Below are 27864 nucleotides of genomic sequence, written 5' to 3'. Positions count from 1 at the left end.
CCACTGCACCCAGCCACCATCTAATTTTTTTTTTTTTTTTTTTTTTTTTTTTTTTTTTGATATGGAGTCTCGCTCTGTCGCCCAGATTGGAGTGCAGTGGCATGATCTCAGCTCACTGCAACCTCTGCCTCCCAGGTTCAAGCGATTCTCCTGTCTCAGCCTCCTGAGTAGCTGGGATCACAAGCACATGCCGCCACACCTGGCTGAATCAGTATGTTTAGTAGAGATGGGGTTTCACCATGTTGGCCAGGCTGGTCTCGAACTCCTGACCTCAAGTGGTCTGCCTACCTTGGCCTCCCAAAGTGCTGGAATTACAGGCGGGAGCGCCACACCTGGCCTATTTTTTTTAATCGAAGTTAACCTTTGTAATGATAGATGCTTGTCTTATTCCTAGGGAAATACTTGAAGTAATTGAGATGCTGTCACCTAAAATAATCAAAAGGCTCCTGATTCAGTTAAAAGAATTCATTTAAGTACAAAGTATAAGCAGAGCTACACCAAAGAATGTGTAGTGCTCCCAGGGTGGGGTAAAATGAGGATTGTTTATATAGGCAAAATGAAGGTGCCAAACAGAATTACAACATTTTCTGTACTAAGGCCCATTTAAAGTTACAAATTTGATTGGCTACTATTGATTACACTTGAAGGGATTTGTTTAACCTCCTTTTGTAAAGAAGTAACAGTCATAAGGATCTCTTATCTCCCAGTCATTTAGTCTAGGTTTGAGTAAAGAATAGGGAGTCTGGTTAATGTATACATCTAAACGCAAAAGTCAGAAAGAATGAAAGTAGTAATATCACATGAGCTCACTGTCAGCACTTAACTTTTCCCTTTGGCAAAATAAATTTGGAAGGTTCTGAAATTGTATTTTCTTTTTACATTGCCTATGTGTAAGTTTTTTTACAGGTCAGTTCATCCTGTTAAATATACGTGTGTATACATGCATACTATCTATGTGCGTTTATGTGTGTCTGTGTGTTTTTCTTTTTAACAGACGAAGCTTCACAAAAGATGTCTAAGGTAAGATCATACTTCATGTATCTACAGCATAAGGAGAAAATTGCTTTATGTTTTCAGGCTGTTGGATTTGTACGATTCATTATTTTTAATACAACTGATGTATTTGATTCATTAAGACAAAGAGTTCTAATTTAGTTGTCTTTTTATTATTATTATATATATATATATATTTTTGAGACAGAGTCTCGCTCTGTCACCCAGGCTGGAGTGCAGTGGCGCGATCTCGGCTCACTGCAAGCTCCGCTTCCTGGGTTTACGCCATTCTCCTGCCTCAGCCTCCCAAGTAGCTGGGACTACAGGCCCCGCCACCTCGCCCGGCTAGTTTTTTGTATTATTTTTTTAGTACAGACGGAGTTTCTCCGTATTAGCCAGGATGGCCTCCATCTCGTGACCTCATGATCCGCCCGTCTCGGCTTCCCAAAGTGCTGGGATTACAGGCTTGAGCCACCACCCGGACTCATTATTATTATTTTTTAAGATGGGAGTCTTGCTCTGTCAGCAGTCTGGAGTGCAGTGGCATGATCTCAACTCACTGCAACTTCGACCTCCCACGTTCAAGTGATTCCCCTGGCTCAGCCTCCAGCCTCTGGAGTAGCTGGGACTGCAGACGCGTGCTACCATGTTGGCTAATTTTTTGTATTTTAGTAGATATGGGGTTTCACCACGTTGGCCAGGATGGTCTTGATCTCTCGATCTCGTGAGCCGCCGCGCTCGGCCTGGTTGTCATCTTGAAAGCTTGGAGCTTTCTCTTTTTTTTTCAGGCTTCTACTTTTTTTTTTTTTTTTACACACATCAGTAACAGTCCTTTTAGCCCCCTTAGTACATTCCCAGCAGACCAAATAATTTAGAATTCTAGTAATCTATTATGATGAAATTGATGGGGCTCTTAGACTTGATAAATTGGTTTAAATCAGCCCTTGCAAGTTAGTTCAGAGAGAAATTAGTTCTAAAGAACATTCTGAGAAAAGCAGAACTTGTGGTTAACGTTACAAGATTATTATTTCTCTGGTTTTTTATCTTTGAGTCCTATAGTGTTCATTACTATCCAATGCAAAGTCATCATATCAGTTTTTGCATTTTATACCAGTGTTAGCTTGGAACACGGATAAGCAAAAAAAAAAAAAAAGTCATTATTTCACCACTCAGAAATAACCACTGTTAATATGCTACATATATTCTTTTTCACCCGTTTGTGCATTTGACTATACATTTGCAAAATGTAGTCCTAAAGGAAATACTATTTTGTATCTTGCCTTTTTCAATTAATAAATTGATTTTTAAAATTTATTCTCATTTTCAGTATGCCACTGTCTAGATTCTGGTTTTACTTCTGCTATTCTTGCTTTCTCACATCTCTGTCCTCTCTCTCATCAGATATTCTACCAAGAAATATTGATACCTCAGTGTAGTCAGCTGTGATCTTCTCATTCTGTCTGTTCTTTCTTGATCTTTGACACTAGATACTCAACATCCCACCTCTCATTTGCCTGCCTCACCCTCGGTGAAACTGTTCTATAGAGCTAGAATCACAGCAAGAGAGATGCCTTTTTCCTGGATACTTTTCAGAAATGCATCACACCTAATACCTGGGGGAAGCTATTCCTTAGCCAAGTTTGTTGAATGAAACCATTCGTTCAAAGCACTGTCAGCTGTAGCAGTACTTTGTAAGCTTAACTGATTTTCCTGGAACTCCATAGTCTCTCAAGTCGAAATTTGAAATTGCGTTAAGATGTATTAAGCATGTGTCTTCTATGTATTGTTAAATTCCTAAACAATACTGATTAACACAGTGTTAATTTTCAGTCAGCATATAACTAAGGAGTTACACTAGATTAGTTTTTCTTTTTTTAATGCTCCTAATTGAATACAGCTGGTTTTCTGATAGAATTAAGACTTTCTGGAAATGTTTGTTTATACTTTTTAAAAAATTTGTGAAAACTGATAACCTATGTTTCACGTCTGATTATATCTTAAAAGCAACTACTAAGGTGTTTGTTTGTTTTTAATCTGTTTAGCAACAACCAACTCAGTTTATAAATCCAGAAACTCCTGGCTATGTTGGATTTGCAAATCTCCCCAATCAAGTTCACCGAAAATCAGTGAAAAAAGGTTTTGAGTTCACACTGATGGTGGTCGGTAAGAAATTAATTTATAGTCTCCAACTTACTAAATAAATATTTCCCCTTCCAATCTCTGGAGTGTAACAACATGATCTATAAAGTAAGAGGCAGAGTCAAATAACTTGGGAATTTGAACAAATATATGTATATTCATTCGAAAATTTTCTTGAGAAGCAAAATTATTTTTCTGTCCCTTCGTTATTTACATGTAGTGAAAGTTTACTCGTTGTGTCAGCTGGCTCCAAAGTGGCCTCCAGTGATTCCTGTCTCCTGGTATTCACAACTTTTTCTTAACCCTTCCTGCATTGAATAGGGTTTTACCTGTGTAGCCAGCGGGATATTGTGGAAATGAAAGTGTGTGGCTTTCTAAGACTAGGTCATGAAAGACATTGTGGCCCCCACCTTGCCTTTTCTCAAATTACTCACTCTGGAGGAAGCCGGCTGCCATGTCAAGAGAACACTCAAGCAGCTTACAGGGAAGCCCACCAAGTAAGGAACCAAGGCCTGCCGATGGCTATGTAAGTGACCCATTTCAGAAATATCCTCCAGGCCAGGCATGGTGGCTCACACCTGTAATCTTAGCACTTTGGGAGGTCAAGGCAGGCAGAGGATTAAGCTCAGGAGTTGAAGACCAGGCTGGGCAACATGGTGAAACCCTGTCTCTACAGAAAAGATGAAAACTAGCCAGGCATGGTGGCATGTACCTGTAACTCCTCTCACCTGAGCCCAGGAGGTTGAGGCTGCCGTAAGCTGAGATCATACCACTGCACTCAAGCCTCGAGCCTGGGTGAGAGAATGAAATCCTGTCTCAAAAAAAAAAAAAAAAAAAATCCAGGCATGTACAGTGTAACGTTCACAATATCTAATAGAAAATTGTGTGGCATCAAAGAAGCAAAACCTGAACATAATCAGGAGAAGAATCAGGCAATAGAAACAGATCCAGAAATGACAGAGACAGTAGAATTGGCAAAGAAGAACTCTATTACTTAAAGGAAAACACGAATATAAGATAAGGATACAACAGAGAACCAAGTGGAACTTCGAAAGACTAAGAAATTTCCATCATAAGCCTGACAGCACATGATACGCTGCAGAAGTGAAGGGACAGTAGATGCACAGTAAGGGAGAAGCTGGAAAAAAAAGAAACGGAACGTGTCCTCAATGTCCTTTGGTACCCTGTAAACAGTCTAATATATGGATTATATTCACAGAGAAGACAGGAAAACAAAAACAATCATGAAAAAATAATGCCTGGGAATTGTCCAATTTCAGCAAAGTTATAAATGCACAGATCCAAGAAGCTTGACAAATACCAGGCAAAATAAATATAAAGAAAACTAGACCAAGATGTATCATAACAAGCTACCAGAAGCTACTGATGAACCAACAAGCAGAAAATGGAATAGAAAAGCACACCAAAGCACGTAATAAGCAAATAGACCGTAGATAAACAGAGGTCTTTAAAAGTAGCCGGAACAGGCCTGTTGTGGGGGCTCACACCTGTAAACCCAGCACTCTGGGAGGCCAAGGTGGGTGGATCACTGCAGCCCCAGAGTTCAAGAGCAACATGGTGAAACCCTGTCTTTACAAAAGATAGGAAAATTAGCTGGGCTTGCTGGGGGGTGCCTGTAATCACAGCTACCTGAGAGACTCAGGGAGGAGGATCACCTCGGTCTGAGACGTCAAGCCTGTGGTGAACTGTGATTGTGCCACTGCGCTCCAGCCTGGGTGACAGAGTGAGACCCTGTCTCAAGGAAAGAAAAAAAAAAAAGGTAGCCAGAACAAAGAAATTCATTACATACCAGGGGTTGAAGGTAAGAGGAGTGACCACTGAATTGTCATTAGGAATATGGTAACTGGCCGGGCGTGATGGCTCACACCTGTAATCCCAGCACTCTGGGAGGCCAAAGCAGGAGGATCACTTGAGGTCAGGAGTTCGAGACCAACCTGGCCAACACAGTGAAACCCCAGCTCTGCTAAAAATACAAAAATCTGGGCATGGTGGTGCATGCCTGTGACCCAGCTACTTGGGAGGCTGAGGCAGGAGAATCGCTTGAACTCGGGAGGCAGAGGTTGCAGTGAGCTATCGCACCACAGCACTTTAGCCTGGGGACAGAGCAAGACTCCATCTCAAAAAATAAGTAGAAATTGGCTGGATGCGGTGGCTTACGCCTGTAATCCCAGCACCTTGGGAGGCTGAGATGGGCAGATCACCTGAAGTTGGGAGTTGGAGACCAGCCTGACGAACATGGAGAAATCCCACCTTTACTAAAAAAAACCACTAAATTAGCTGGGCGTGTTGGCACATGCCTGTAATGCCAGCTACTCAGGAGGCTGAGGCAGGAGAATCGCTTGAACCTGGGAGGTGGAAGTTGCAGTGAGTTGAGATCCCATCATTGCACTGCAGCCTGGGCAACAAGAGCGAAACTCCATCTCAAAACATGATGGATCAAGTCTGTAATCCCAGCACTTTGGGAGGCTAGGCGGATCACCTGAGGTGGGAAATTCGAGACCAGCATGACCAACATGGAGAAACCCTGTCTCTAGTAAAAATACAAAATTAGCCGGGCGTGGTGGCACAGGCCTATAATCCTAGCTACTTGAGAGGCTGAGGCAGGAGAATCACTGGAACCTGGGAGGTGGAGGTTGTGGTGAGCCGAGATTGACCATTGCACTACAGCCTGGGCAACAAGATTGAAACTCCATCTCACCAAAAAAAAAAAGAAAATTGAAATTAAAAATGAGAAAAGGTGTATGTGGCAGGCAGTAGAAGTAATATAAAATTTTTTTTTTTTTTTTTTTTTTTTTTAAGATGGAGTCTCGTTCTGTCTGTCGCCCAGGCTGGAGTGCAGTGGCACGATTGTGGCTCACTGCAAGCTCCACCTCCCGGATTCACACCATTCTCCCGCCTCAGCCTCCCGAGTAGCTGGGATTACGGGCGCCCGCCACCACACCCAGCTAATTTTGTTTTTGTATTTTTAGTACAGATGGAGTTTCACCGTGTTAGCCAGGATGGTCTCAATCTCCTGACTTCGTGATTCACCCACCTCGGCCTCCCAAAGTGCTGGGATTAATATAAGTCTTAAACAAACTTCTTCACAAAATAGATGAGTAGGAAACACCTACCAGTCTATTTTATGAAGCCAGCATTATCCTGTTATAAATGACAAGAAAACTACAGACTAATACATGTTAGAAATGGTTGTTTTGACCGGGCACAGTGGCTCACACCTGTAATCCCAGCACTTTGGGAGGCCGAGGCGGGCAGATCACGAGATCAGGAGATCGAGACCATCCTGGCTAACACAGTGAAACCCCATCTCTATTAAAAATATAAAAAATTAGCCAGGTGTGGTGGTGGCGGGCGCCTGTAGTCCCAGCTACTCGGGAGGCTGAGGCAGGAGAATGGTGTGAATGTGGGAGGTGGAGCTTGCAGTGAGCCGAGCTGGTGCCACTGCACTCCAGCCTGGGCGACAGAGCCAGACTCCGTCTCAGAAGAAAAAAGAAATGCTTGTTCCTCGGTGCCATAAGGAAATAGCACTTGAACATAAATTCAGTTTCCTCAACAAAGCCATTTTTACTTTGTACAGAATGGGTGCACTCGCCATCAGTTTTGTCATGAGAGTACACCGAACAAAGAGGATCATTTATAACCTAGGTCATTTATAACCTGCTGTGTCTGCCTTACTGCTGTTTCCACTGGCTGGAACGGGACCTCACGTTCCTTATTTGTCCTGATTGACTAGCAACTTAGAACTTTTTAAAAGAGGCAAAGGCAGAGAGGAGAACAAAGGAAGGAGGATTGTTGAGAAAGGTAAAATCACCTTCAAATAAGGAAGAACAGCAGGCTATGCCCTAATGCTTGGACCATCATAAGCATGCCAGGGCAAATTTAGGCTAAATTGTGGGCGCTAAGAACATAAAGTATGTTGATTTCCTCATCACAGCTAGCAGATTATTTAAGAATGTTAGCACACGTCTTTGAATAAATTTTTGCTTCTAAGAGAAGTTACTATTTATTCCTAATTAGATGAGGAGGAAAGTCTTTGAAGAAGAACCTCTACTTTTGACGTATACGTGAACTAGACATGGACATCTTAATTAAATCTTACCAAGTCCAGCAATATATCTAAATAAAAAGACAATGCACTTAGTTCTGCTATGATGCAACCTGTGTGTTTCTAAAACGATCCCCATACCATCCAACATGATGAATAAACACCACAGAGCTTATCAGAGCTTGTGGAGAAGATAGGTACACAATACTCAGAGCCTTCATCAGTGACACAATGGGAGAAAAGATAGGAACACAAGAGTTATACTAGTCCACATGTAAATGGCTGAAAAATAATCACTACACCATATAAGCCCTGAGGTTTGGTTTGTGCAAGTGGACATCAGGAGGGTTGCAACTTGTGCCCTTTTGTGTAGCTGTGGAAGGAGGATTTTCTAAAGTTGGAAAGTCATAACACTAGGTGTAAATTAGGTGTGGCTCGTAACGGGCGGTGAAGAAAATTAGCTGATAAATATTTAGGGGTGTGTGTTGGGAATATCTCCAAGTGGTTTGATTCTGTTGGATGCAAAATTAAACACAGTTTTCTGTATTCACCTAGTTTCTCACCAATGAGATCATATATAAGCAAATAGGAAATTTGTATTATGCTGCTATTGTTCCCTAATATGTCAATCCCATTGGAACAAATTCTCATTTTCAAATTAGAACCAACTAAACAAATGGAGTTTATCTTAGGAATACATGGTGTAACATTCAAAGTCAGTGTCATTCACGGTAGTTATCAAGGAGGAAGATGATGTTAGCTGAAAAATGAATTGTAAAAATCCAGGACCCACTAAAGATAAGAAAGTAGGCTGGGTGTGGTGGCTCACACCTGTAATCCCAACACTTTGGGAGTCCAAGGCTGGCGGATCACCTGAGGTTAGGAGTTTAAGACCAGCCCCGCCAACATGGTAAAACTTCGTCTCTTTAGTACTTTTGTAAGGTACTGAAATTAGCCGGGCATGATGGTGGGTGCCTGTAATTTCAGCTACTCTGGAGGCTGAGGCAGGAGAATAACTTGAACCCGGGAGGGGGAGGTTTCAGTGAGCCAAGGTCATGCCATTGCACTCCAGCCTGCATGGCAGAGCGAGACTCCTTTTAAAAAAAAAAAAAAAAAATCACAAACAAGAGTATTAATGATTTACAGTACACAGTCACAAAAAATATTGTTTAGGGATAAATTTAACAAAATGTGCAAGACCTATACACTGAAAACTACAAAACACTGCTGAGAGAAAACCTAAATAAGTTGTGTAAGATCTGCCCCATTTGTGGATTGGAACTGTTATGCCCTTTCTCCCCCAAATTGTCCCATATTTTTTCTGAGACAGTGTTGCTCTGTTACCCAGGCTAGAGTGCAATGGTATGATTTTGGCAACCTCCACCTCCCAGGTTCAAGTGATTTTCATTCCTCAACCTCCCCAAGTAGCTGGGATTACAGGCACGCGCCACCACGCCCATCTAATTTTTGTATTTTTAGTAGAAATGGCATTTTGTCATGTTGGCCAGGCTGGTCTTGAACTCCTAGCCTGAAGTGGTTCACCTGTCTCAGCCTCCTAGAGTGCAAGGATTACTACTGGTGTGAACCACAGTGTCCAGCCCCAATTTTCAGAAATAAAAATTAACAAGCTGATTCTAAAGTTTAAATGTAGAGGGCCTAGAACAGACAAAAACAGTTTAGAAAAAGAGCAAAGTTGGAGGATTACAGTCTCTGATTTCAAGACTTAGCAGTAATCAAGACAGTGTGGTGTAAACAAGATAGTGTGGTGTAAACAAGACAGTGTGGTAAGGGTAGGTACACAGATCTATTGAGCAGAGCTGCAGCCAAGAAGTAGATCAATCAATATGATAAGTTCAATTTTTTTGTTCTGTTTTTTTGAGAAAAAAGCCAAGTTGATTCAGTGGGGGCAAGGTTAGTCTTTTTGCATCTGTAACAACTAGATGGTTATGTGTGAAAAAATGAACTTCAACTCTTCACACTGTATGTCAAAATTAACCTGAAATGATAGTTGATTGAAATATAAAGCTATAAAACTTATACAAGAAAATGGGCAAAAAATTTTTTGACTTTGTAGTAAGCAGATTTCTTAGGACATGAAGAATAGAAATTATAAAAGTATTTGTGCATTATTAAAAGTTGGTCTTCTTCAAAAGACATCAGTAGGAAAATAAAATGGGAGGAACTGGAAGTATTCATAGCACCATATCTGACAAAGGATGTGTGTCCAGAATATGTAACAATCTTTTACACATGAGTAAGACAAATGACCCACTTACAAAGAGGGGGCAAAAGATCTGAATGGACATTTCACTAAGGAAGATAAATAGCCGGTAAACCCACGTAAAGATGTCCACATCTTTGGTCATCGGGACTATGCATTGAAACCACTACATGCCACCACACATCCACTAAAACGCAGGCACTCCAGGTGTCAGCAAGGATGTGAAACAACTGGAACTCAGTGAGCATGTAAAAATGCCACAACCAGTATGGTAGCCAGTTTGGTGGTACTTTAACAGTTAAGACCCAGCAGTACCGCTTGTATGTGTTTACCCATAAGAAATGAAAACATGTCCATAACGACTTGTGTATGAATGTTCATAGCTGCTTTTCTCAAAATAGCCCCAAACTGGGGAGAGCAGAGGTATCTAGAGAGTGGGTTAACAAATTGTGGTGTAGCCATACAATGGAATATTGCCGAGCACTACAAAGAAACGAACTACTCGGCCAGGCGCGGTGGCTCAAGCCTGTAATCCCAGCACTTTGGGAGGCCGAGACGGCCGGATCACGAGGTCAGGAGATCGAGACCATCCTGGCTAACACGGTGAAACCCCCTCTCTACTAAAAAATACAAAAAACTAGCCGGGCGAGGTGGCGGGCGCCTGTAGTCCCAGCTACTCGAGAGGTTGAGGCAGGAGAATGGCGTAAACCCGGGAGGCGGAGCTTGCAGTGAGCTGAGATCCAGCCACAGCACTCTAGCCTGGGCGACACAGGGAGACTCCATCTCAAAAAAAAAAAAAAAAAAAAAAGAAACGAACTACTCATAGATGCAACAGCATGCGTCAGTCTCAGTGCTTTGTTGAGCAAAAGCAGCCAGACACAAAACAGGCCATGTTGTGTGATGCCATTTAAAAGTTTTAGAATAAGCAAAGCTGATACGTAGTGACAAAGTAGATTGGTGTTTGCCTGCAGTGGGGACTGGAGAGGGTAGACTTCACAGTTACACAAAGGAACTCTAGGGTTATGAAAATAATCTTATATCTTGAGTGGAGTTTGGTTATCTGAGTATCTACTTCTGTCAAAACTGTACAGTTTAAATGGGTGTATTTTAGTATTTATAAATTGTGCCTCCATAAAGTGGATTTAAAAGAAAACAGGGGGTTGAGGGTGAGTAGTGAAAAGTAGAACTAGAAAGCCACAAGAACCCTCAACTTTCGAATTGTTGTATTAATAGCTCAAGAAAAATGGTGGAAAACCCTAGCACATGTAATTGGTAAAAGAGAGACTATTGAAGAGGAAAGGCATAGTTTTTAAAATTGTGTCAAGACTTCTAAAGAAGTAGGCAAGTTTACAAAATAACAGATCAAATGCAAATGAAAGACTACAGATGTCGGAGCAACAGCCTGCAAGGGATTCTAAAATCACAATGACTTATTCAGCGGCATCAAGCAAGGAAGCCACCACAGATGTCGGGGCAACAGTCTGCAAGGGATTCTAAAATCACAATGACTTATTCAGCGACATCAAGCAAGGAAGCCAGGTTGCAGACTGTCCATGAGACAATTTAGTGACATATTGCTGTAGATTCTAGTCAGAGTGATAAATAATTATATTTCGTTACTCTTGGCCGGGCGCAGTGGCTCATGCCTGCAATCCCAGCACTTTGGGAGGCCGAGGTGGGTAGATCACGAGGTCAGGAGATGGAGACCATCCTGGCTAACACGGTGAAACCCCGTATCTACTAAAAAAGGCAAAAAATTAGCCCAGTGTGGTGGCCGGCGCCTGTAGTCCCAGCTACTTGGGAGGCTGAGGCAGGAGAATGGCGTAAACCCGGGAGGTGGAGCTTGCAGTGAGCGGAGATTGCGCCACTGCAGTCCAGCCTGGGCGACAGAGCGAGACTCTGTCTCAAAAAAAAAAAAGTTACTATCCTGGCTACATTTATATGTGATGGTGGCTTCATTATATGAAAAGCATGTTTAAGAATAAAGCCTGTTGCCAAATATGTTACCTAATAGAAACCTAATGTAAAGATGTTTGTGTCTGAAAAAGAGGAAAGCAGGTTGTGACTGTGGTCGACTGTACGGGAGGGTTGGAGCGAGCACTTGAGCACTAACAGCTGAGTGTAATTCCGGGCGCTCACACGTTATAGGCTTTCCATCCTGAGGGCACAGGAGTCTGGGATGGGCGGGCCAGACCTTTTGGAGACCCTCGTGAGCTCCCCGCTCCCACAGAGTCCCGCCTCACGCAGCTGCCAGGGCCGTCCTGCTCTTGCGCAGCTCTGGTGGGAGTTGTTTGAGCAAAAAAGCCGATCACTTAGATGACTGCTGTTCAGGGGCCTCCTGAGAAAGGCCCTTGATGCGTAGTGTTTGAGAAAGCAGTTTCATTTTCATGTTGGTTAAAAAATTTAAAATTTGAGAAATTCCCTCAGATTTGAAAGCTACTTCCTAACATTCCTGGAATAGGCTGTTTTGCCATTGTATTTTTTTAGCCTAGGTTTAAAAAAAAAACTTCTAACTCAAGCCTAAAACTTTGGTGACAGATTTGCCTGATGGGATTTCAGAATAGTATTGTACAATGAAGCTTCACTTTCTCACCCTGTATGTATGTTTCCTTCTATGGTTCCACTGTGCCTAATACTGTTTTCTTTCTAATTAGGGAAAACATGCCATATTTTAAACTCTGAATACCTCCCATTCCAGTCTCTTTTGTCACTACTATTAGAGAAAAACTATATTAATTCTGGCACTTTAAAAAATACTTTGTTACTTTTGTAACAAGTGAAACTTCTGGACCCAGTGCATTTGGGGTAGATTTGCAGGCCCAGATCTCTGTGTGTCTTGTTCTCTCATTTGCTGACACGTACGTGAAAGACGCCTGGCCAGAATGGAGATACTAAAGAAAGTGAGGCAGAGCAGAGCTGGGTGCCTGCGCTGCAGTGATTCAGCCCAAGTGTAGCCTCATGTTCCGAGTTCCTTAAGCAGACCATGTGTTGATGTTACTCAAAAGCTATTCCAAGTAAAATAATCACATATACCCTTAAAATTAAGATCTATAATTTAGAAGTAGCCAGTGGGATATTCTAACTGCTTTTTAAAAAGCTGCCTCTGATGACGTTCTCAGCTGTTCCCCACAGCTGTTGCCACTCTAGTCAGAAAGGGATTTCATTGGTTTATCCTCTCCCTGCTGGGCTGCAGGGCTCCAGGGAGCAGGGACTTGGTTCCTTCTCATTCTCTGTCGTGTCTCTGCTCTAGACCTGTGCCAGACGTGCAGAAAGGACTTAGCAATTATTGGTAAAATCTTCTTTAAATGGAGCAAAAATACAAAGGGGCACTGCACCGCAGTTTAGTAAAAGAATGACTTAATGGGATAATAGGCACTTAGTCAAATTTTTACAATCATTTTTAGGCATGTGCAACACATTGTTTTGTTCTTTTCGTGTGTGAAAATTGCAGTTCACTTAAAATGCAGTCTTAATTTTGTATGTCTGCACATTTCGAATTCACTTTTTTGTTCTTGATTTTCCCAGAATTGTTTTTTTCTGTAAGGGGCAGGGTCTCACTCTGTACCCAGGCTGAAGTACAGTGGCATGATCGTAACTCCTGGGCTCAAGCAATCTTCCTGCGCTAGTCTCCCAAGTAGCTGGGATTCTAGTTACATGCCACCACACCTGGCTAAGATTTTGGAGTTTTTTACTTCGTTTGGTTTTTTTGGGAGATGGGGATCTCCCTTTTTTGCCCAGGTAGGGTCTTAAATTCTTAGCATCAAGTGATCCTCCAGCCTTGGTCTTCTAAAGTCCCGGGATTATAGGTGTGAACCACTGTGCCCAGCCAGAAATAATAATTTTTCAAAAGAGATGTGTACTCCTTCCTCAGGCTTTGCAGAACTTAACAGAGGGTGGTTTAAGGTGCCTAGGGGACAGTCCAGCACCAAGTGCTATGTAGTACCAACGTCAGAAGCGCTTCTCCATGCAAAATTAAGACTTAGAAGCAGTGGAATTTGTGCTTCCTTCAAATGTAAAATTTAATTTTTGGTGTTTTGCATCTTTTTTGAAGTTAAATTTCAAATATTCAGAATATATGGTCACAGTAGTTGAGAGATTCTCACCTCGTTGAAAGCTTATGTGGACATGTGTCGCTGAATTGTTCATGTGAACTCAGCAAAGTGAGCAGGAAAGTTGCCTGACGTATGGCAGTTGCCAGTGCTGGGAAACGGGGATGGGTTTAAAGCAGGAAGAAGACAGGGTGGCAGAAGGGGGAGGTTGCAGAGTGAGGGTTCAAGAAGTAAGCCCACCAGACCACAGGCCCTGTCCTGCTCACCCGTTCCTGCAGCTCGGGAAGCACAAGTGTTCTTAACACTACAGGATAGATATGTTCAGTTTTCTGAAAATGTGGTAAGTTTAGTGACTAGCAGAACTGATCATTGAAAACCTGCTTTGCATTCTATTTGTCAAAAATAAAAACCAACCTCTAAAGTACATTCCTCACGTTTGTGAACAGTCGTGTTTCTGATCATATGATGTTTAAGGTCTGTAGGCTCATAGACCTGGATTCAGTCTTGGCCCTGCTCCGGGTGGTACTCCGACCTTGGGCAAATCGGAGTTTCTTTGAGTACACTCAAAGATCACACTCCAAACAGTGGTGCTCTAGGCACTAAACACAGAGTGATGTTCATGAGGTGCTTAGCCCAGTCCAGGCCATGTGTAAACACTTAACAGATTGAATGGTATCATATGCATAAGGTCATGACAAGGTTTTTCTTTTTATTTAAAGGTGAATCAGGTCTAGGAAAATCGACTCTCATAAACAGCCTTTTCCTAACTGATCTCTACCCAGAAAGAGTCATACCTGGAGCTGCAGGTAAAAACATTCCTATGTTACTGCACGTGTAATTCTACATGAAAGGTGCTGAGGACTGCCCAATGCATGTTTTACGTCTTCGCTCTGTGTTTTGTTTGTTCTTGTTCAACTTTGAACACAAGGAAAACACTTACGGGGGCAGGTGCTGCACCGAGGTCCTTGGATTTGGGCTGTAGACTTTCTTTGACACGTATCCATGGATCGATCCTCTCTGAGTCTGTTTTGTCTGTAAAATGTAATAAGTAGTTTCTGCCTATATTAAACAGTTGATGGATTGAGAATGTTGTACATCAAAAATGGTGTCTGACTAGAAGATTGCTGGGATAGATGTTCTAATTCATCTACTGTTGGAAAGTTCCAGCACAGGACACCAGCATCCACAAATGCCTGTTGAATGAATTAGGCGCACACAGTGAGAACCCAGGACTGGGGCTGCTGCAAGAATATGTAGTCCTTTCAGGATATTTTTGAATTCAGTTTTTAAATGAATTCGTAAGTTCCTTTCTTTTTCCCAGGAACAGAAATTATGATTTTTAATATTTGTGTTTTTAACCTTCCCCAGTAGCGCAATAATCTTAGCTTTAACCTTCCCCTTTCTGACTCCTCTGGGATCATTTTTGCGTAATCCCCATGGTAACTTTGGAGAACCTACCTCTGCAGAGAGGTAGTGGACTCGGAAGTCACTAGTTGTGAGAATGTTGTTAATGTGAGCTTTCCTCTTCGCATGCTGCTTATATTCCCTATTAAGTTTGTTTCTTTTCTAGAAAAAATTGAAAGAACTGTCCAGATTGAGGCTTCAACTGTTGAAATTGAAGAGCGAGGGGTGAAGCTACGCCTGACAGTGGTAGATACCCCTGGCTATGGTGATGCTATCAACTGCAGAGATTGGTATGCACCCGGGTGCCCAGGGATCTGCATTTGTTTATTTAATGTACTTAAATTGATAGATAGTGTTAATGAGTGATTAAGTTTGGGATCACTATATATATAAAACAGCTAGATAATTTAAAATGTGTTAATGTTGACTTTTTAAATAATTTAAGGGATTTTATAGAGTAATTTTTCTCTGGTACTCTAGTACGATTTGAGATCGCAAAGCTGGTCGTCCATAGACTGCTAGTGTAAATGAAACACCTGGATTTGAGCCGTGGCTGGTGAACGAAATACTGTAGTACATCCTTTCTACGTGGAAGGAGGTGAAACCTGTTAGAGAGTGGATTGAGTCGTAGTGTCTGTAAATGACTGCTCATTGGCATCATTTTCACAAATAAGGAAATCAAGAAGTAGAAGATAGAGCAGTCTGTCACCTGTACTGGGCAAAGAATGCCACTTTCACTGTACAGACTCCCTCCTGGTTCTAATCCTGTCAACATAAAGCATCAGCTTTACACCACTAGATGAAAAGGGGAAGGTTCTTTTGTTTTTCTCCTGCATTTAGGAATTTCTCCCTTCTTACATGTGAAAGTGCTGTGCTATTTCCCAGCTCAGATAAACCTGTTCTTGACCCATGTTCTCTACCATCCTGTTCCTCTGCCCCTCTTCACAGTCACGTTCCTGAAAAGAATCGGCAGCCCTGGCCAGGTGCGGTGGCTCACGCCTGTAATCCCAGCACTTTGGGAGGCTGCGGGGGGGCGGGGGCGCTGGTCACAGAGTCAGGAGTTCGAGACCAGCCTGGCCAACATGGTGAAACCCTGTATCTACTAAAAATACAAAAATTAGCCGGGCGTGGTGGCGTATGCCTATAATCCCAGCTACTCGGGAGGCTGAGGCAGGAGAATCGCTTGAACCCTGGAAGCGGAGGTTGCAGTGAGCCGAGATCACGCCACTGCACTCCAACCTGGGTGACAGAGCAAGACTCAGTTTCTCTAAAAAAAGAAAAACTTGGCAGCCCTATCAACACTGGCCCTCTCTCAGGTGCATCAAAACCTATTCCATTCAAGCTTTTTTTGACTCCCAGCACTTTGGGCCAACTATGCTTGGCATAGTTTCCAAAAACTTCCATTTGCCAAATTTAGGAGTCAGTCTTCTGTTCTCATCTTGAAAATGAATTATTAAATTGTATATATTTGGGCAGAGGCGCTTGTTTTCCCTTTGAAGTCAGGGACCCCCTGTTTTGTACCCTATGATTATTGTTAATGTTTCTATTTCTCTCAGTTTTAAGACAATTATCTCCTATATTGATGAGCAGTTTGAGAGGTACCTGCATGACGAGAGCGGCTTGAACAGGCGGCACATCATTGATAATAGGGTGCATTGTTGCTTTTACTTTATTTCACCTTTTGGACATGGGTAAGTAATTGTTTACTGTGGAGAAATGCTTTACTATATGGGTTTGTAACTGTTACCCAAACTCTGTATTTTAATATAAGAATTCAGATAATTTGAGAGAGAGAAGAGTTTTGTATGTGTTTTTTTAAATAAATGACACTTCTAAAATTAATTTTAGACTTAAGCCTTTAGATGTGGCGTTTATGAAGGCAATACACAACAAGGTGAATATTGTGCCTGTCATTGCAAAAGCTGACACTCTCACCCTGAAGGAACGGGAGCGGCTGAAGAAAAGGGTGAGTGAGGCTGGCCTCCTGCTCTCCCTCAGGGTGCGACTAGGGGGCATGGGGATGAAGAAAGGAGGGTGTTAGCACACTCAGTCTGCTCAGGTGTCTGCTCAGGTGTCGGGAGGCAGGGCAGGAGAATTTTTCCTGCATTTTAATGGTGGTTTTCAAGGAGAACCTAATAGTTATAAATTTTAATTTTTGCCTTCATGAAGGTATCAAATTTCTATTCTTTAAATTCTCTTTATATTTAAAATGCCCTCTATGAGTAGCAGTTGGTTACACACAAGTGCATTTCATAGGAGTTCAGTGACTCAAATACAGAAATGTGATCTCTTCATGAAGTTTGTTACTTTACCTAAATTCTTGACTGCAAATGACCTATACAAGGGTGTATCTAAGTAGACTGGTTCTCTGTTCTGTTTGGGAACATAGCAGTTGTCAGCCAGCAAACCGTCTCTCACCCCCCAGCAGCTCCTGTGGTGTGCCCGTTTCAGTGCCCTCTTCTGTGTATGTCTGTAAAGCCTCTTCATTGATTCTCTGCTATATATGTTTAAATCGCTTGCTTTTTTCTGATGATATGCTCCTTAAGAAAGTCCAAATAGTTTGTATATGCTAAACTCTAAAAATACAAATATGTAACTGAACATATTGGTATATGCATGTAATCCCAGTTGCTTGGGCAGGGTAGCGGGGTACAGCAGGGGGTTGAGGCGGGAGGATCACTTGAGCCCAGAAGTTGGAGGACTTCAGCAACATTGCAATACCCCGTCTCTTAAAAAAAAAAAAAAAAAAGCCTTTTAATAAGAGAATTTCTAAGCCGGGCGTGGTGGCTCACGCCTGTAATCCCAGCACTTTGGGAAGCTGAGGCAGGCAGATTACCAGAGGTCAGGAGGTCGAGACCAGCCTGACCAACATGGCAAAACTCCACATCTCTAAAAAATTACAAAAATTAGCTGGGCGTTGTGGTGGGCACCTGTGATCCCGGCTACTTGGATTTGCTTCAACCCAGGAGGCAGAGGTTGTTTGCAGTCCAGCCTGGGTGACGGAGCAAGACTCCGTCTCAAGAAAAAAAATAAGAATTTCTTTAATTACCCACAGAAAGAACAACTGTTAAGTATATATCCTTCTAGAACATGGCTTATGTTTTTGGTTTTACAGAGTGAAATCACATAGTAATACTATTCTGCCATTTGATTTTTCTGTTTAAAAATATTTGGAAGCATCCTCATATATATACTATATCCTGATAGTTACTGGATGCACAGCATTCCACTCTATGAATATACTCTATGTTGTCCAGTTTCCTGTTGGTGAATAATTGGCTTGCTTTTTATTTTGCTCTGGCCCCTTTTCTTCTTTGACCAAATGTACTATTTCTTTGCCCCTTGCTGTTTCTTTTTGTTAGTGATACCCTCTGTCTGGAACAATCTTCCCTCAGATACCTGTGTGGGCAGCTCCGTCACCGAGCCCAGCGCTACACACAAAATTTCACATCTCCATCCCCTGCTGTGCTGGTAGCACTCCCCCCACACTGCATAAAGTATTTCTCCAGTGTATTTGTTGGCTTCTCCTGACCGCTGACCCCGGGTCCTGAGATCAGGAATCTGCTTTGTTCACTTATGTATTACCAGACTTCCAAATAATGTCTGGCACATAATAGATTTGTTGCATAATTGTTGTAATGAACATTGGTGCACATCTATCTTTTCACAATTGTGTGAGCCAAACGAATTCTTAGTAGGAAATAAAATTTAAATAACATTTAAATTTTTGAAGGATGACTAAATTTGCTCTAAAGTAAGTTCTTAACAATTTACATTTCCAAAGCATACTCTTCTCTCCACCCCCTAAAACTGTCCTGGTTATGTTGCCAGTTTTTGTAATGTGTTTCCTATCTGAGAAACTGTATCTCATTGGAATTTGCGTTTCCTTGCTTGCCGATGTGAGCGTCTGTCCTGGTGTTGATGCCATTGGTGTGTTCTCTCAGGTTGCAGGGGCTTTGGCTCTTGCTTTTTTATTGATTTAACAGATACACTTCTTGTTTTTAGATGTTGACTGTCACGTTGCAGATGATTTCATCTGGTTTGACTTTTCATGTTTTCACATTTTTTCTGGTGTTTTTTTTTCCAAAGCAGTTTTTAAGCAGCATGTAGTCATGTTTGGCAGCCTGTTCCTAAATTGTCTCAAGTGTCTGCCAGTTTTTTAGGAAGTATTTGAACCTTTGAAGAACCCCTGGAAGCGTAGATGTTTTTATGCTAATAAATACTTTAGCAATTCCCACTTAGGGGAACTTTACCTTTTGTACTCTGCTACATTAAATTTCTTTGAGATAGAAATGGGGGTGGTGTCAGGGTTAGAATGCTCTAATTCTAATCTCTAATCCTGTATGCAAAACACTTAGTGCTTGATTACGACATCTGAGGTGAATCAAAATACTTCGAGCTTTTATCCCTTCCTTCTTGGGCCGCTTTAATCACTTCTCTTTCTCCAGTTTCTCCTTGATGCCTACCAGTTTGTTCATTCTGCTGTATCTGAAAGAACCTCTTGCCTCCTGCCAGCCTCTACTAGCCTCTTGCCTTCACCAGCCTTTCTTTTAGTCACTTACTGGTAGCTATTACCTGCCCTCCGCATGATCCTGTTCACTCAGGCTTCCTGTCATCCACCTGCAATTGCTCTCTCGTGGGCTTGGCCAACAGTTCAGTTCTCAGATGTGGGCCCCACCCGTGGGGTTTGTGTGATTGGCAGTTCTACTCTTGAAACTTCCCTTCCTTGGCTGCTGAGCCACTGTGTTTGCTTTTCTCTCTGCTGCTTTTTACCACCTTCCTTCCTGATCCCTGGAAGTCAGTATTCCTTAATATTATTTTGATCACCTTATTTCTGTGGCTTCTGATTTGCCTTTCCAAGTATCTTATTTCTTGTTGTGAACCACATGTGCCCACAGGAGTCCTCTTTTGACCACTGAAGAACTCCTGTCCTTCCAACTTCCCTGTCTCTTTAAATGGTCCCACAATTCTTGAAATCTTCCAGACTGAGAAATGTGTACATTATTTTTTATTCATCACTTTCTGACTCCTCTCCTTACTTTTAAATAGCTTACTAAATGTTTCCGAACTCTTCTCTCCTCCAAAGTATAGGCTCCATCTTTATGAGGCCAGCATAGGGCAAAAGATGGGGTTGGCGTGGATGGATAATAGACCAGGAGAGGGGCCGTGAGATGAGGACAAGTGAACAAGTTCATGCTTCTTATTGCTCAGTTTCTCCCATTTAGGAATAAGGATTTATGTAAAGACTGAAGGTCGAGTTACAGAATCAAGGATGTAGAGAGGAGGGCCTTTTTTGGAGTTCTGAATTAGTGCAGACATTGTGCTAAGACCAAATCTCTGATCATTCAAGCCCTTTTTAGGTCACATTAAGGCTTTCCATTCTTAAAACCAGAGAGCAAATCCAGTGCACAGTGTGAGGTCAGGATATTTTCTGCTTAGGTTGCTTTTGTTCTCTCTTCCCTGGATGGCTTGGGTACTGGGGTGAGACGAAACAAAGCTGTGGCCTGCCTCGTGCCTGTTAAGAGTGCCCACGATCTAGTGGGCATTTGAGTGCTAGGGTTTTAATTAATTGACTGATGAATGAACTTGTATTTCAACGTCAGCCCAGTTCTTTCTCCCCTCAAGCCCTGTCCCCCACACTAGGCCTGCTTGATAGGTCGGACTGTGGGATTTCGCTGCTGGCTACTGGCTACCTGTTGAATGAAATACAGATCCCCAGGTCTCTAGTCTGGTGTTCATGGAACTCTCCACTTTGTAACTCCAATTTTTGTTCCCTTATCCAACTGGATGTCTTAGATTCCAACCTTTTGAATTTCTTCTTGTTCTCAAAATCCACTCCATGTGTCTTCTCTGTGCCTTTGACAAGGTTTTTGTTTTGTTTTGTTTCCATCTGGGGTACATCTTCCTTCCCTCTGCTTGTAAGACTCCTGCCTGTTCTCCAGGGTCTTCTCATGCCGGCAGCTTCTCCGTGGCAGGTGCCCTTCTTGAGGCTGATTGTGGTATGATTCCCATTGTAGCTGTTGTGCTGGGGCTGTCGTTCGTCTTCCTACTGCTTTGTACATTGAGGGGCTGGGGCTGTCGTTCGTCTTCCTACCGCTTTGTACATTGAGGGGCTGGGGCTGTCGTTCGTCTTCCTACTGCTTTGTATGTTGAGGGTAGTGGTGCATTATTGCTAATGTTATTTTTATTCTGTACAGAGGATCCTCAAAATTCAAGTATAAATACCTTTCTAGCAATTTTATTTATTTATTTTTATTTATTTATTTTTTTTTTGAGACGGAGTCTCGCTCTGTCACCTAGGCTGGAGTGCAGTGGCACCAGCTCGGCTCCCTGCAAGCTCCGCCTCCCGGGTTCATGCCATTCTCCTGCCTCAGCCTCCCCAGTAACTGGGACTACAGGCGCCCACTGCCACGCCTGGCTAATTTTGTGTATTTTTAGTAGAGACAGAGTTTCACCATGTTAGCCAGGATGGTCTCGATCTCCTACCTTGTGATCCACCCGCCTCGGATCTTGGCCGTGGTTTTATAAATTTATTTGACAGTAACTTGCATAATCAGTTTGATTATTGACATTTGGATGATTCCGATGTATTTCTTACACGATGAGTTAGAATTGGCTGTAATAATATAGGCAGTTTGCTAAAATTGATCCTGGTTTTGTCATTCTCTCAGATTCTGGATGAAATTGAAGAACATAACATCAAAATCTATCACTTACCTGATGCAGAATCAGATGAAGATGAAGATTTTAAAGAGCAGACTAGACTTCTGAAGGTAAGAACTGGCTTCAAATGCACAACATAAATAACTCCTGTTTACCATTGTCCATGTTAAGATGAGAGCGATTGTCTGGGTATGTTGCTTTAAATATATTTTAAGGCCTCACGCAGTGGCTCGTGCCTATAATCCCAGCAGTTTGAGAGGCCAAGGCAGATGGATCAGTTGAGGCCAGGAGTTCCAGACCATCCTGGCCAACATGGTGGTGAAGTCTCATCTCCATCAAAAATGCAAAAATTAGGTGGGTGTGGTGGTGCACACTTGTCGTCCCAGCCACGCGGGAGGCGGAGGCAGGAGAATCACTTGAACCCAGGAGGCAGAGGTTGCAGTGAGCTGAGATCGTGCCACTGTACTCCAGCCTGGTGACAGAGCAAGTCTGTCTCCCAAAAAAAAATATTGTACAGCTATCACCTAAAGCTTAGAAATTTTATTGTAGATTTAATTTGTTTTCATTCAGTTTGTCCCATGTGGAAAGTATCTGACAGTTCTCAAGAAAATGTTACATACCCCCAGCTTTCCAATTAAATTTTTTAGTCAGTAGTAATGTGTTAAGTCTGTGCTGATGTTCTCGTGTTCCCAGTGAACTCTGGGGTTCCCTGTGTAGAGCCTGTCTACTCTGTGTGTCTCTTTCTAGGCTAGCATCCCGTTCTCTGTGGTTGGCTCCAATCAGTTGATTGAAGCCAAAGGAAAGAAGGTCAGAGGCCGCCTCTACCCCTGGGGTGTTGTGGAGGTGGAGAACCCAGAGCACAACGACTTTCTGAAGCTGAGAACCATGCTCATGTAAGACATTTGGTGTGTTCCTTCTGGCAGAATTTGGCATGAAGAATACGGATTTTAAACGGGGTGTACACTTGACCTTCAAGGTAGTTGCAGCCAGCAGCTTCATTGCCATCCTCAGTGTTTCTCACATTGCAGAAGTGCTGTGGGGCTGTTGCAGCTTGGTGCTGAGAACCCTCACCCAGGGGCCCTCTGTGGCACTACTAAACTAGCTCTTCTGCCTGTGGCCTGTAACCTGTAGTACCTTTCCTTCCTGCTAAGATCTTACATCTTTGATGTTAAAAGGAGACTAGAACCTAAACTGGGGTCTGAGAGGTCCCTGGTGCTAGTAAGGAAATGGTCAGACTGTGTAGGCCCCTGGTCTGCTGCTCCAGGCTGAGCCACACCTGGTGCCCTGCTCACCAGTCTGAGACTCATTGGATGGCCCTGGTTAGCTTTTTGTGTCTTCTATTTATTATTAATAACAATTACAGACCTGACTACAAAAATAGATGTTTTTTCCTTTAAAAATAAATTTCATGGCCAGGCATGGTGGCTTACGCCTGTAAGTCCAACACTTTGGGAGGCCGAGGCTGGCGGATCTCGAGGTCAGGAGTTCGAGACCAGCCTGACCGACATGGTGAAACCCCATCTCTACTAAAATTACAAAAACAAAATTAGCCGAGCGTGATGGCGCGCACTTCTAATCCCAGCTACTCAGGAGGCTGAGGCAGGAGAATCACTTGAACCTGGGAGGCAGAGGTCGCAGTGAGCTGAGATTACACCACTGCACTCCAGCCTGGGCAGTGGAGTGAGACTCCGTCTCAAAATAATAAAAATAAATAAATTAATTAATTAATTAATTTCACATATAGTAGCATGCATACGTTGCTTTTACTCTTGAAAAAAAGAGGCTGAGGCCGGGTGCGGTGGCTCACACCTGTACTCCTAGCACTTTGGGAGGCCAAGGCGGGCAGATCATTTGAGGTCAGGAGTTTGAAACCAGCCTGGCCAACATGGTGAAACCGTGTCTCTACTAAAAATACAAAAAAATTAACCAGGCGTGGTGGGTGCCTGTAGTCCCAGCTACTTGGGAGACTGAGGCAGGAGAGTCTCCTGAACCTGGAGGCAGAGGTTGCAGTGAGCCGAGATTGCGCCACTGCACTCCAGACTGGGCAACAAGAGCGAGACTTCATCTCAACAAAAAGAACAGGCTGAGAATATTGCTTAAACTATACCTCTTTTATCAGAGGACTTCAAAGAATGACCGATGTGGAGAAATCAATGTTTTGATTAGCTGAAAGCTGCTATATATTTGCCACATGTCTCACTTAGTTTAGCAATTTGTAGTGAGTTAAAATCAGTAACATGTTAAACCATCCAAGCTCTGTCAAACACAATTTAATGGTCGTGTAAGAAGTTAAGGGCACTCAGCTCCTCCAGGGCTGCATCCTTGGCTGTCCCGATCCCCATTATTGAGGGGGGGTGTAGAGGCTGAAGACGGGGTTTGGGGACTTCACTTTAGTGTCAGTTGTATGTTTCTCACAATGAGGTAGAGTGAGCCCCTCCTTGGCTATCTCAATCCATTTCCCTGGATCCTGAATAAATAGGAATGTGTTACAATGTTCTGCTCATTCTGGACTGCTTAAGTATTTTGAGTAAGCTAGGCAATTAAAAAGTCATAAGATGGCCGGGCGTGGTGGCTCAAGCCTGTAATCCCAGCACTTTGGGAGGCCGAGTTGGGCGGATCACGAGGTCAGGAGATTGAGACCACTCTGGCAAACACGGTGAAACCCTGTCTCTACTAAAAAATACAAAAAAAAAAAAAACTAGCTGGGCGAGGTGGTGGGCGCCTATAGCCCCAGCTACTTGGAAGGCTGAGGCAGGAGAATGGCGTGAACCCGGGTGGCGGAGCTTGCAGTGAGCTGAGATCCGGCCACTGCACTTCCAGCCTGGGGGACAGAGCCAGACTCCATCTCAAAAAAAAAAAAAAAAAAAAAAAAGTCATAAGATGAATGAAAGGTTAAGTTGTTGACTAATATTCTTGGATCCAGAATATTAGTCCTTCACTTTATGGTCTTCGGCATAGCTTTAGCTAACCAACTCTTCTTATATGAGAGTAATATATAAATTTTGAGTTATAGGAGGCATGAATGTGTTCATTACATTTTCTGTAAGTCCTTTTAGAAAAGTGTGTTCTATTTCAGACATAGTTGACCTAAAAGTCTCTTAAAATCTGTCTATCTGCCATCCTGTGGTAGAGATGGCCTCATACAGGGGTGGCATTGCCTCTGGCAGAAATCCTGCTGAGAGACTCAATCCAGACCTGAGTTTGTGTATCATTGATTGGGGAACAAAGGGAGAGCTATACCTTATTAGATGTTTCCTCGGCCATAATCCTTATCCTGAAATCCCAGCAGCTTTATGTACAATTTACCAAGTAATTGTAATTACTGCTATTTCTTCTATGTACTTGATGGGTGGTTTTTTTTCTTATGAGACTATCACGTGCATGAGGCCACCTTGGTGTATTGCTCTTCTCTTTCAGCACACACATGCAGGATCTCCAGGAGGTGACCCAGGACCTTCATTATGAAAACTTCCGTTCTGAGAGACTTAAGAGAGGCGGCAGGTCATGATCACACTGTGCCCCTTTCTCTGTATTGTGTCACCCTGAGCCATGATGTTCCTCTTCCCCGTTCAGCTCAGCCTTCTTGACCATTAAGCAACATGGTTTGGTTTCCTACTCAAAAGTTACTATAAAAGAGTTGTTAATTTAATCAGATTATGCTCTTGTAGCCTTTAAAAAAAAAAAAGTACATTTAATGATATGCACATAAAAGCTTTAGGCCAGGCATGGTGGCTCATGCCTTAATCCCAGCACCTTGGGAGACCAAGGCGAGGTAGATTGCTTGAGCTCAGGAGTTTTGAGACCATGGGATTACATGGTGAAATCCCATCTCTACAAAAATTAAAAAAAAAAAAATTAGCCGCGCATGGTGGCACACGCCTATAATCCCAGCTACTCAGGAGGCTGAGTTGGGAGGAGCAGTTGAGCCATAATTGCACCACTGCACTTCATCCTGGGCAATAAAACAAGACCCTGTCTCAAAAAACAAAGACTTTAGATGGACAGGCCAGAGGCTTGTGTCGAGTCCTCCTTCAAAAGCATCACTCTGTACATCAGGACAAACTTGTTGCCATTAAGAAACTGCAGCGCCTGAGTTAAGGGTGAGGCCAGGATGAGTGACTTCTAAGCAGCCAGTGGCCATTGAAGCCGCAGCTTCGAGCCTTATAAAGTCCTGCAGCCACCCTCACTCAGCTTTTCTTTTTAGCCATGCTAATATGTTTTTATGTAAGTTATACATACGTTGTACACAGTGAAGTCTAATTATGAGTTTGGAAACCACATTAAGAAAGATTTTAGAGGCAGCTAGAAAATTCCCCCCTCTGGGAGCTGAGCAGCCGCTGGCCCTGAGACGGGGATTATGTGCTCTGCAGAGCATGATTCTCAGGTGTGCTTGGAGAGCTTGCCCATGCCCCTCGCTCACTCACACAGATCCTGCTCCTTCCGTAAGTGTGGTGACTACATTCATGTTAATAAAGAATAACTGATCTCAAAGCGAATTTTTCAGATAATACCTGTTTTTTGAGTGGGTAACAGCAAGTGTTGTCACTCAAGCTTAGAGTAAGAAAAGTCTCTTCAGTGTTCCATTTCATGTTGTTTGAACTTTTTTAAGAAAATCATTCTGTTCCTTTTTTATTCATTATATCTTTAATTAGAAAAATGATAGGCCGGGCGTGGTGGCTCACACCTGTATTCCCAGCAATTTGGGAGGCTAAAGCGGGCGGATCACTTGAGGTTCGGACGAGCCTGGCCAACACGGCGAAACCCCATCTCTACTAAACATAAAAAAATTAGCTGGGTGTGGTAGCGCGCGCCTGTAATCCCAGCTACCTGGGAGGCTAAGGTGGGAGAATTGCTTGAACCTAGGAGGTGGGGGTTGCAGGGAACCAAGCTCATGCCACTACACTCCAGCCTGTGCAACAGAGCGAGACACCATCTCAATAAAAAAAGGAAGAAGGATGAATACATGTCATTTTAAATTTTAAAGTAGAATTTGGTGGGAGGGTATCAAATAACTATTTGTTGCAGTGTTATAATTCTGATTTCTTTCAATTCTTAGGAAAGTGGAGAATGAGGACGTGAATAAAGACCAGATCTTGCTGGAAAAAGAAGCTGAGGTAAGTAGAAAAGTACTATTGATTGGTTGGTGGTTTTGTTTGTTTTGAGACAAGAGTTTTGCACTGCTGCCCAGGCTGGAGTGCAGTGGTGTGATCTCGGCTCACTGCAACCTCTGCCTCCCGGGTTCAAGCCATTCTCCTGCCTCAGCCTCCTGAGTAGCTGGGACTGCAGGTGCCCGCCACCATGCCTGGCTAGTTCTTTTTTTATTTATAGTAAAGATGGGGTTTCGCCATGTTGGCCAGGCTGTTCTCAAACTTCTGACCTCACGTGATCTGCCCACCTTGGCCTCCCAAAGTGCTGGGATTACAGGTAGGAGCCACTGCGCCCAGCCAAAAAGTATTGTTCTTGTGACTAAAGCTGTTTCCTGTTTACATCGATAGATACCATTGGTAATTAACTTATAATTTATAGTTTTTCTTTTTTAATTTGTTGAGGAGGATACATACAACTATTTTATTACTATATATACACATCTGTATGTAATAAACATGGATACTTACATAGCATACATAGTGCTTCATGTATTTAGCTGAAAGACTTTGGAGACAATTTAGTAATGTCACTGATTTTTGTAAGTAGATCATAAATATGGAAATATGCTCTGTTGTAAAGGTGGTATTCAGATCTGCTGGAGTTTTGGAAGGCAAACACATTATTCAGTAAACAATAAGATCATAATGGGCTAGCCTTTTGGAAACAGAAAGAAAATACTTCTTTCGTCAGATTAATTCAATATTGATCAAATATTTAAATGTTAAAAATAACCACAAAATTACCTGAAGAAAATTTAGTTGAATGTTTTATAATACTTTCCTGGAAGCATTTCTGAATACATACAAATCATAATGATAAGGATAAAGATGAATTAACGTTCACTATTTTTGGCCAGGCACTGTGGGTTACACTTATAGTCCCAGCACTTTAGGAGGCCAAGGTGGGAGAATCACTTCATGCCAGGAGTTCAAGACTAGCTAGGGCAACAGAGTGAGACCCCCCGTCTCTACAAAAAAATTAAAAAATAATTAGCCATGCATGTCGGCATGCACCTGTAGTCCCAGCTATTCAGGAGGCTGAGGCAGAAGGATCCCCTGAGCCCAGGAGTTCAAGGATGCAGTGAGCTATGATTGTGCCACTGCAGTCTAGCCTATGTGAAAGAGCGAGATCCCATCCCTTTAAAAACAAATATATATATATATATGTATGTATGTATATTA

At 42.7% G+C, this 27864-nt stretch overlaps 1 protein-coding gene across 4 annotated transcripts in view; it reads left to right on the top strand.

Moving 5' to 3' along the window:
* The window catches only part of SEPTIN2 (septin 2), a 38947-nt gene that overhangs the window by 8001 nt on the left and 3082 nt on the right, over positions 1–27864 (top strand). For 3 of the 4 annotated variants that reach the window (XM_010377001.2, XM_010377000.2, XM_030916939.1), the window contains 10 exons: positions 995–1020; positions 3036–3156; positions 14188–14274; positions 15039–15162; positions 16429–16563; positions 16721–16838; positions 21544–21645; positions 22283–22428; positions 24953–25036; positions 26592–26649. In XM_010377001.2, the coding sequence (XP_010375303.1) occupies positions 1012–1020; positions 3036–3156; positions 14188–14274; positions 15039–15162; positions 16429–16563; positions 16721–16838; positions 21544–21645; positions 22283–22428; positions 24953–25036; positions 26592–26649 (984 nt within the window). In that variant the 5' untranslated portion in view covers positions 995–1011. Of the gene's footprint in view, positions 1–994; positions 1021–3035; positions 3157–14187; positions 14275–15022; positions 15163–16428; positions 16564–16720; positions 16839–21543; positions 21646–22282; positions 22429–24952; positions 25037–26591; positions 26650–27864 lie in introns of all 4 variants that reach the window. The other variant, XM_030916940.1, reaches the window with a different exon arrangement.

The sequence above is a fragment of the Rhinopithecus roxellana genome, chromosome 14 (genome assembly GCF_007565055.1).
Source record: "Rhinopithecus roxellana isolate Shanxi Qingling chromosome 14, ASM756505v1, whole genome shotgun sequence".
NCBI lineage: Eukaryota > Metazoa > Chordata > Mammalia > Primates > Cercopithecidae > Rhinopithecus > Rhinopithecus roxellana.
The sequence above is the reverse complement of the archived record's forward strand: the minus strand, read 5'-3'. Positions and strand labels throughout refer to the sequence as shown.